The 11,093-nt window shown below is 40.8% G+C and overlaps 1 protein-coding gene across 2 annotated transcripts; it reads right to left on the bottom strand.

The window, feature by feature from the left end:
* Nucleotides 1–705: 705 nt before the first annotated feature.
* Nucleotides 706–9,796, bottom strand: ildr1b (immunoglobulin-like domain containing receptor 1b). 2 transcript variants are annotated; one of them, XM_056437797.1, is made up of 8 exons: nt 9,419–9,796; nt 7,583–7,753; nt 5,401–5,550; nt 4,979–5,098; nt 4,720–4,866; nt 4,394–4,519; nt 2,391–3,382; nt 706–1,547 (listed from the first exon to the last, which is right to left on the bottom strand). In XM_056437797.1, the coding sequence occupies exons 1-8, from the start codon at nt 9,465–9,467 to the stop codon at nt 1,536–1,538; spliced, it is 1,767 nt and encodes a 588-aa protein (XP_056293772.1). In that variant the 5' UTR covers nt 9,468–9,796; the 3' UTR covers nt 706–1,535. The 2 variants fall into 2 exon arrangements, with proteins under 2 accessions (XP_056293772.1, XP_056293765.1); XM_056437790.1 differs by having other exon boundaries at nt 706–1,552; nt 9,419–9,793.
* Nucleotides 9,797–11,093: the final 1,297 nt, after the last annotated feature.

Raw genomic sequence — 11,093 nt, 5'->3', positions numbered from 1 at the left:
AGGATCCTCTGACTGACGATCTCACTTCCCCACTGGAGTAACCAATCAGACGGCCGTATGGCTCAACCCCGCCCCCCGCCCCGCCCCCTGTCTGTAAACAGAAGCTACGTTATCGTCTCCAATTCACTCAAAAACGCAATATAATTATCTTTCAATATATGTCTTACTTTCAAATAACTTGTCTTTATGAAATTATGATTAATATCATACAAAGTGGCGCTGTTTAAGTTCCATGGGTTAATTCAATCCAGTCTACAGTCTACAGATCCTTTTATCAACATCTAGTTCCCCCTGCTGGCAGCAAAGCTTTTCGTCTTACAGTCGTGTCTGGTTCACCATCGCAAGTTCGTGTGAAGTGTGCAGTGAACACACTATTATTACTATTTAGAAGGTATACGAGTCACAGGAGTCCTTAGATTAACATCCAGCTAAAACTATTGCAGTCTAAACTAGCAGTGCTTCTGTGTGTAGAAGTACACGTGACTTTAAAAAACATTCAGTCTTATCTAAAATGATTATATTATAGGACGTAAGAATGGATAAACCACATTTCATATATATATATGCCGACTTCCACAAAGTTTGTCCAGTTACGTAACATTTCAAAAGGGGGAGCAACTTTTAAAAGGTTTGAAAATCACTGGCCTAAAACACACAAAACAAAACAATATTTAACCCACATATTTACTATACATAAAAAACTAGTTCAATGTAATTATTTTATTATTAGCACATTAGCATTAGTTTCAGTTGAGTTCATTATCCCCATATGGTTTCAGTTGAGTTCATTATTTATTGATCAATCTATATACAATGTATAAAAAACATATATAAATGACCCACTTCACACTCATTGTATGTAAAAAGGTTAATTTAAAACATACATTAATGGAAATCGCAATTATACATTGGTGTTGATCATTCAATAAGTTCAGTAAGTCGACCCACTCTATCCATCTTCATACAACACACATTTGTTGCTGCGGTAAAAAAAACACATTTTAAATAGGACAAGAAATTATGCAAAAATTATAAAATATAAAAAACAATACACACTGTATCTGTCTCACACATTACATGTTCACAATGATGAACCTAAATAACCTACAAGATATCACAGTATCTAACATTCTGCTTGTTGAAACTGTTGAACATTCGCTTAAAAAACACAAAAGAAGATATTTTTATCCATCACCTGACACAAATTACGCCATTTAAAGCAAATAGGACACTAATCACACATGGCCTTCATCACATCTGCAACTTAGGGCTCAACTAAACAGCTTTACTTCATGCTTGAACTATAGTTTCCATTGCACTGACATCCGGTGCATCAGGAGTAAAAGCCAATCCATGCAGTACATCTTCAAGACTCCATTTCATTTCACAACAAAATTCCAGCAGGTTGATTGAACAGATGAAACTACCTACTGTCCGTCTTCATTTTCACCGCTCTGGAAACATTCAGGAACAAGGGGAAAAAAAAGGAAAAAAAGTGCTAGATAGAAATGCTTCAGATGACGACGCTGGTGCCGCTACGGGAACTTCTATCCTGAGAGGAAAGTGACAGAGATGGAGGTTAAAGACGTGTTATGAGTCAATACAACTGGTGGAATGTAACCACATACATTTATTGTCCTTGAGTTAAGTATGCAATTATTTAATATACTTTATATCATTTACGTATATTCAGTTTATATTATATAACACTGTGAAATGAGCACTTCTGCATTATGACTAGATTTATTTTTGATACTTAAAGTACATTTTGCTGTTAATACTTATGTACTTATAAGTACTTAAGTAAAGGATCTAAAGACCTTTATCAGCAATAATCAACATACAGAAGCAAAAGAAAAGACCAAAATGACAAAGAAGTTTAAAAAGGGTGCTGAAAGAAAGAAATGAGTCTGGACTAAAGCTTAAAGTCTAAAGTCGACAGCAATGTGGCGCTGTGAGGCTGCTCTGGGGGGTGTTTTGAGCTGAATGCTAATTACAGCGTGCTCACAATGGCGATTTAACATGCTGAATGTTTACATGTTCACCATCTTAGTTTAGCATGTTAGCAATAAACACAAAGTACACCTGCGGTGGATGGGAATGTCTTTAGCGTAGCAGGGATTTGGTCATAAAGCAAAGTATTGGACAACTTCAAATGTTGACCTGACCTCATAGTGGCCAAATAGAAGTTCTTACAATTTAGCGAATGGCGGCGTGAATGTCTGCACAAAATGTAACAGCAAGCTAACAAATAGTTGTCACGCTGTGATATATTTCAAGTCCTTGACTTATGCGGTGGCTAAAAGTGATGAACAAAAGAGTAACAGGAGACAGGAAGCAATGACCCAGAGACCATTGCTTTACAGTCGACGTCAGTGTTTGGCTCTTACAGAAAGGTGGTTGTAGTTCCTCTGACCATCACTACGTCCAGGCTGGTTCTCAATGGAGAGGTAGCTGGGTGGCTTCTCTGGCCAATCCTTCCCTCTACCTCCTTTCCTCCCGCCGCTGTCCTCCTCATCTGAGCTCCAGGAGGATCCTTTGCGACGCTGAGGAGGCGAATAGCTTCTTTCCCTCCGAGCTGCTCTGCCGCCGCGTTGCTCCTCCATCACGTCGTCGCGACTCCGCGTCCGCGGTCTGGATCCGCCTCCTCTTCTCGCGGCCGCACCTCCACTCTTGTTCCTCGAGCTCCTGTGTGGCGCGACGGCTCGCCGGTTCTCCCATTCAGAGTCATCGCTGTCATCGCGCAGGATCCCTCGTCTGGGAGGAGAGACGTCCCGATAGCCGCGACCGTCTCCTCCGGGGCGATCTGTACTCCCACTGGACTGGCTGGATATTCTGGGACCGCCTCTGGCTCTGTCGCCACCACCAGAACCCCTGCGTGAGGAAAAGCTGGGTCCACGCTGGATTATCGGGGGCAGGGTGATCACCCTTCTTTCTACCCCTCTCACCCCCATCTCATCCAGGGCTGACAACATACTCGGGGGCCCTGGCGTGTAGGGAACGGCTTGAAGAGGTAGCTGAGGCTGTAATGGGAGCATATTCTGGTGAGGGTGGGGGACCATTTGGGGGGCTCCCACATCCAGCCCCCTCACCTGGGTTTCCAGGAAGTCCAACACCTGACCAGTGCCATGACTGCCGCCATGCACACTGCCGTTTACATGGCGTGGAGGCTGACGCTGAAGTTGATGCTGATGTGGTTGCTGATGTGGTTGCTGATGTGGTTGCTGATGTGGTTGCTGATGTGGTTGCTGATGTGGTTGCTGATGCGGATGCTGATGCGGATGCTGATGCTGATGCGGATGCGGATGCTGCATGGCCATGGGGGACAGCTGGATGGGTTCCATGGCAAAGTTTTGTTTGGTGGGGTAGTCCGAGTACGAGCCTGGAACAAAAGTGACAGAAAATGACGTAAATAACCTGCACCAGGTGACCTTTGGCCACATGGAGGCACCAGAGACAAGCTGTAAACGCACCTGATACACTTTCATCTCACAAAGTTGATCTGGTGATAGCTACATAAACGCTCCACTATGTTCACCAGCTAGTCATGAAATGCGTCTCCGTCTTGGAGTTGGGCAGGTTGCGTACACTTTGTTTTCGCTAACAGAGTGGCAAACATAACCAGAGCTCTAGAGCCGAAGGTAACGGCAGACGGTAACGGTTTCTGCAGCTTCATCACTAAGAATAATGTAAGTATTCATATTATCAATTATTCACATAAACGTACATGGGCTTATTTTACACAGGAACTTTGCAATACTATATTATTATCTACCCCATTTTTATAGTGTTTAATTCACTGATTAAAACTTATTTAACACTCTCACCATCCAACGACCAAAATCCAGATAAGAGAAGTTCTCAAGTAACAAAATGTTGCCAAGAGTCGAATGCAGCAGCATTTTCCCCCTCAGGCTACATACGGGACGCCCTGACTAACTGGTGGAGAACAGGAAGATCTTCAAAAACTACTTACCAATGACTTATCTGGTTTTAAGGTAAAAGAGTTACTTAATCAGTAATTATGTAATATCATTATCATCTAAAAAGGTGCTCAAACTATGAAATATAATGTAATAATTTTCTCGGGGAGATTCCAAAAAAGTGTATACCTATTACATACATATGATTTTAATAATGCTATACTAGCATAACACTATAATTTATAAAGACTTTTCTAGTGTGTGTTAATTAAAAGCACCAAAAACAGTTTAATCATACCGTGTAATTTACTTGATATACATAGTTTAAAGATAGACATAAAAGCAGTGTTCACATAGTGAGGACAATGAGTCCTCCAACGCCTAAAAAAAGATGTGCCTCTTAGCTCTGAGCAAGAATGACACAACAGCACATCACAAAGCATGAATGGGAAGTCTTTTGTGTCCCTCACCTGAGTACAGTATGGGAACGCCCTGGGAGGAGGGGTTGGAGCTAATCGGAGCGTAGATGGGTTGACCGTTCATCCAAGGGGTCATGGCCTTCTGAGCCTCCCGTATCATCCTGTGCTGCATCACAGCTGAAATGCAAACAGGAGATCAAAGGTTTGTGTGTCTCGGTAGTGACATGGCAGATTTTGATATGCAGGCTTAAGCAAATACAAAATCTGCAAGAGACAAAGTTTGATCGCTGGATAAATATTTTATTTAAATAATCAGTCAAATGTGGTGTGGTTTGTGGTTTTCATAAAGAGTACTGAACGAAAAGCATCTCTTGTACCTTTCTCCGGGCAGCAGCATATCTGCGGACAACACGGGCAGCGGACGTAGCAGCAGCACTTCTGCGGGCAGCACTGGCAGCAACATATGCAGAGGAGCAAGATGAACAGCAGAGCACCGATGATGATTAACAGGACGGTCAGCCAGTCTGGAACAAGTGAGCGGAAAACAAAATTACTGACATTTCAAATCTCAGAAAGTCTTTTCAGGCTCCTTGTGACCGTGAGTCGAGCCCCACGACCTGAACTGAGGAAACTTACGGTACACGATAAGTTTGATTTCGGCGTCCGAGTCGCCCGACGTGTCACCGGGGGCGTCGATGGTGCAGAAGTACATGCCGTTGTCCCACCACATCACCTCGTTGATGATGAGGTCAGCCTCTGTTCACAGACAACGTAACGTTACTTCATAATTAGACACGATACTTGGGATTCAATTGTTCTGAACTGGATCAATGCAGTGAAATAGAAATAGAAATATTCAAGTAAATATGCACTGATGGACATATCGTTTTTAGTCAACAGTATGTTCCCAATCCAAACGATCTTAAATAATACATTTAAGAACATTTATACAAGCACATGCAGCCTGTAGTACAGTGTCTCAACATGTAGTGGTGTATGATTGTATCAACAGTTCAGGCTGAAATACTCTGTCGACATTATAATGTAATTAAACTTACTGTTTTGAATGGTAATTTTGCGTGTCCTGTATTCTACCCCCAGGATTGGCTCATTAATGCCCCTCTTCTGGACCACGGTGCGGATTGTTCGCTGGCGGTCAGGGCAGTCATTGGCGGGGTCCTGACCCAGCTGCAGAGATGCCTGATAGACTTCAGGGACAGAGGAAAATACGAGGAAATATGAAAAATGTACTGCATATATTTTTTTAGACAAGATCGATCTACCTCATGTTACTCAAACCATCATCACTCTGGCACCAATTCCTTCACAATGCACAAGAATCCGCTTTTCACTTTCAGCTGGTTAATAAAGCTGAATAATAATGGAATAGCAATAAGCAAGTACAATGCAAATCACACATTTGTGAGTAGCTGCAACTTCAAAGTTAGTGTGTGCTTAATATCATATTAATGTAGTAAGATGAATTAAATTACTTTCATTTACCAGTCAAAATGTCATAAGTTATCACTCAAGTTTTTAATTTAAGTTTAAAACTCATCAATGACTGTATATAAAGAATAAAGATAGACACAAATATGCCCATCAGTTAGATATCATTATGGACAGACTTTCATTGAAGCATGGCTGTTGGAAGGATCTATTTCACACACAGAAACAGACATGTTGACTCATCATAGCAACACAAGCACAGCTGCTAACAATCAGCATTATTGATTGCTAAAGTACACCTGGAGCACCTGTTGAGCATCGTTAGTGTCATTAGTGACACCTGTGCTTTCCCTGCCATGAAGCTGACATGTCTGCTGTGAAAAGAACTGTCAACCAAACATCTGGACCCCGATTCAGAAAGCAGGTTTAACAAACTCTGAACTCTTTGTTCAGAGCAGCTGAACAAGCTAATCTGAGACCCCGTTTACACGATGGGAAAACGCATATATTTTCATGCGTTTTGGCCTTTCATTTACACAAAAACGGAGGTTTTATCACAGAAAACGATCATTTCTAAAAACTCAGGCCGAAGTGGAGATTTCTGAAAACTCCGTTTTTGTGATTGCGTGTGAACTAGGTCAAACGGAGTTTTAGGTTGTCAAACGTCACAGTATGAGAGTAAAAATGCTTCACGTCATGCGAGCGTCCTATGTTTACAGTTAGTTTGCTTAGGTGCGCCCGAGTTATTTCCTCCTTGACATGAGGATACTCCTCGGAGGTCTCGGACGGGTACTGTTCTAAGAACAATGCCAACATATCCCTATATTTAGTTTGGCATGATTCCCAATCCACATTATCGAGTGCTTTATTTGCCTTATAATCTAAGGCGACTCGAAGCAGCAGCTCCACTTCGCTGGCTGTCCATACAAATGAACCTCGCGCCATATTTACTCTCAAAAGGAAAAGGAATTTGATCGTGTTTTTCGTAGTTGTTGTTGGTTTTGAGAATTCTGATTGGTTTGCATGTCTTTATCCTTCTCGTTACACTGCCGACTACAGGTTTGGCATAGTTATGATGGCGCCCGGGGGCGTATTTATGCGGGTTCATATAAACAGAAACTTTTTTGAAAACGACCTTGTGTGTACGACGTTATTTTTGAAAACGGAGGGGCAGAAATATTCGTTTCTGTAAATACCCGGCTATGTGTAAATGTGGCCTGAGTTTATTCACTGAAAAAAACACCGTAACCCAAATACTGTTAAAACAGGAATAAATGCAGCAGGTTTAAAAGACGAAGAAATGAGAAATATTGACAAATAATCTCTTATATGAATTAGGTTAAAATAACTGACGTCAACTGAGTCACAGAGTTATGTAATGGGCCCAGTCTCAAGGCAGTACTTATATAAAAACTGTCTCAAGGAAGTACTTGTATATAAAAACTGTATCAAGGCAGTACTTATATATAAAAACTGTATCAAGGCAGTAATTGTAGATAAAGAAAGTATCAAGGTAGTACTTATATATAAGAACTGTATCAAGGCAATTCTTAAATTTAAAAACAGTATCAAGGCAGTACTTATAGATAAAAATAGTATGAAGGCAGTACTTATATTAGAAACTGTATCAAGGCAGTACTTGTATATAAAAACTGTATCAAGGCAGTACTTGTATACAAACTGTATCAAGGCAGTACTTGAAAGAGTATTATGGGATTGTTTTTGTTTAATATTTTGGTTGCGCTACACTCCAGCACATTCACTTCAGGGCCTCTTTTCCGGCGGCCTCACCTGTGGAGTAGTACTCCAGCACCGGGTCTTTACAGAAGGACTTGAACCTCCAGGTGACCAGCACATCCTGAGCGTTTGCTGAAGTTGAGTAGTCACAGCGGAGGATCACATTGGCGAACAGAGTCGTGCTCCTCTCCGTCTCTGGAACAATCACCTGGATGGAGAGCAGCTCTGATAGAATAATGACACAGTGTTAAATAACAGCAGCCACCATAACACAATATTCAAATCACTGTAACCTTAGAGAGAGAGAGAAATGGTGTCTGTGTTGCAGCTTTGCTCCTGAACACTGGATTGATAAGAATCTGACCAAACTGGTTAACAGTTAAACAGAAATCATTAGGTGTGCACACTTATTGTCCTCCACTCTTTAACGTAATAACACTTAAATCACGATCAGCAGAGTAGAGTTGAAGAAAACAAGCTGGTGACAGGCGACCTCTGCTAATTGAGAAAAGAGTTAAGGGACCAATGTATGTCAGTCACTCAGTGTGCAACATGTGCTCGCAGTTTTTCTCAGTTAATTTATGTCTTGAAATAAATACAGTAGATCGCTTTGGATAAAAGTGTCTGCTAAATGACATTTAATAAAATGTAGATAGATTAGGGCTGCAAATAAGTTTATTTTCATTATAGTTTAATCTGACTTTTTAATTGTTTGATACTTTAAAGTGTAAAAGTAAATGTGTATCACAATTTGACTTACATTGTCCCAAACTATTGTAAAGGTTATTTTTAAATGTTGGAGCCAGTAAATGTCTGCTTTTGTATCGTTGATTCTTCAAAAAAATTTAAAAAATCCTAATTGAGTAAACAAATATTTTTTTCTCGAAGCCACAACATCATAATCAGGTGTTCCTCCATAACTCAACTTTATGCATGTTATCCACTTGCAAATGTATTTTTAATAGACTAGTTTGGGCTTTATGCTTTTACCTTTTATTCACGGTGAATACACTTATAAAACTGGGAACATATTTACAAACATGTAAACATTTAGAAAACTGAACAGCAGGTTTTCAGACATAACGAGAGATTTCTCCACACCCACAAAATAAATGTTCAATAAATTCTGAAATAAACGAAATCTGTGATCTGCAATTAATCGAAATTAATATGAAACTATTTATATTATTATTTTATAGTTAAAATCAAATGTTATAGTTTAGTAATACATGTTCCTTGTCTCTTGGGAATATGATATTTCATATATTTCTGATGGCATATTGGTGATACGATTGATTACTTGATGAATATTGTAAATAATCTGCAGACTAATAAATTATAGAAATGATATCAATTTTTTTTTCATAATAAAAATGATTGCATTTGCAGAGTAATTTAGGAGATATTCTAGGATATAGAGCACAGGAAGGCTGGAAGAACATTTTCAAATGTTTTGATTGATAAACAACTTTAAAAAAAGTTTGTTCAGGTATTAAAACGATTGATTTACTTTCTGTATTATTGATCCATTACTTCAGGTCCAGATTAAGCGATAATAAAATTAAAATAAAACATTTATTTAAAGCATCTAAAAACAAAACAAAATGTCCTCCTCAACATTTACTTTTCCCAAGACCATTTGAGAGATGCTTTATATTTTGGACATTTCTAAGAAGACCTATTACAGTGCGCAGTCACGTGACGGAAGTCGGCCTTGTCCTATTTACACCTGTCGATAATTAACTTGTACACATCACTGTTAGTTTCGATTGTTTGTTATAGTGGCTTCACCTTAAAATTCCTCCGTTCACGCAGAAAAAAAGCCAAAGTGACTAAAGTAGAAACGATCAGGCCTAAAGTGTGTTTCCTGAAACGCCTTCAAAGCCTCACCAGTCGGCAGGTGAGCCAGCAGAACCGCCATCAGGATCACCTTTCCCATCTCTTTGCTCGGTATAAATCCCTCCGCGGAAGCTTCTCCCACAAGACTTAAAATCCTCCACAAATCCGGAATATTTGGAGCAGGTCGCGTTGTGTCCGTTGTCCCGGCATAGTGCCTCCTCTTCACGGGGAAGACGACATGTGTTTGTTGTCTGAGGTGGAAGACGAGTGTTTACAGACGAACTTTCCCACAGAGAGAGAGAGACACACAGAGAGAGAGAGAGCGAGAGAGTCGGCGTAGGAGGCCAATGGTCCCCCTCCCCCCTCCGGCTTCAGGTGACATCATTGACTCCGCCCTCTCTGGCAGGTGTAACATGGAGGACATAAAAAGAGGAGCAGGAACAACAAACAGAGGACATGTTGATGTTTTCTGCTGATTTCCACCAATACAAGTTTACAAGATCAGGTTTTGGATTTCACTGTTTTCCAAATCAGTAATAATTGAGTCTTCGCCTTAAGGGACAGGTAAGAGTGGAGAAACAGTTCGGTTAGCAAATGACTCATAATGATTTATTACTCTGGTATCTAGTGTGTTTAGCTGAGTTCAGGGACTCCATCGCTCTTAAGGCATGAAAGGAGTGACGGCGGAATACACTGAATGATGTACATTTAATATGTTTCAATTCTTGCACTGTGTTGATTGTGTATTTTATCAAGTCAATCATTGCAATACAATACAACATTATTCTATATAACATACAAAACAGAAAGATTGAAAAAGTATAGGTAGAAGCAAAAATGCTTTTATATTACTATCCTAAATAATTCTAATCAAATAAATCAGAAAATTTATCTTTAAAAAAAAAAGTGTTATTGTCCCATGTTGCACCACCCGCCATGACACATTCCTTGTATGTGAAAATATATACTGCAATAAAAGGTTCCGATAGTAGAAGCAGGTCATCTGATGGTTTTCAATGTATTTGTTTGCAGACAAACAGCGGAATGTAAAGCTCCCTCCTCGGGACGAGCCTCCTTGTTGGAGCTCTTTGTTCGGGCGTGTTTACGTCTCCCCTCCAGGAGGTGGACCCCGGCGAGCTTCGCTGTTGACACAAAACAAGCCCGGCCGAGCTCTAGCGCTGCTCTCGGCCGACTGAAGTGCTCTTGAAATCCTGTGGCTATCCAGTCCAAATAAATCATGGACGCCGTGTTTGGCAGGCTGTGTCTTCAAGGGGTTACACATGTTCTTGTTTCTATATCGCCAACCCGGACGCCTCCATCAGAGCCAGAAGAAGAGCGACAGTTGGCTTGTTGACATCATTACTGACCAGATGTACTGGGTCCAGGCCCGGCCTCAGCTTCTGTATGAAGAGTGAACGATTCTTATTGGAATGTCAATCAAAGGAGTAAAAAGAGCCACACAGAACCACACAATGACATTACATTACATGTCATTTAGCTGACGCTTTTATCCAAAGCGACTTACAATCCCGTTACATTCATACACTGTAGACGCAGCTACAGGGATACACTCAGGGTTAAGTGTCTTGCTCAAGGACACATCGACTAGGGCGGGGATTGAACCTCCAACCCCCTGATTGAAAGACGGACCTGCTAACCACTGACCCATAGTCGACCCATGACCACACAGAACCACACAATGACCACACAGAACCACACAATGGCC

Source organism: Pseudoliparis swirei, chromosome 2 (assembly GCF_029220125.1).
Source record: "Pseudoliparis swirei isolate HS2019 ecotype Mariana Trench chromosome 2, NWPU_hadal_v1, whole genome shotgun sequence".
NCBI lineage: Eukaryota > Metazoa > Chordata > Actinopteri > Perciformes > Liparidae > Pseudoliparis > Pseudoliparis swirei.
This window is presented reverse-complemented; position numbering and strand designations above follow the sequence as displayed.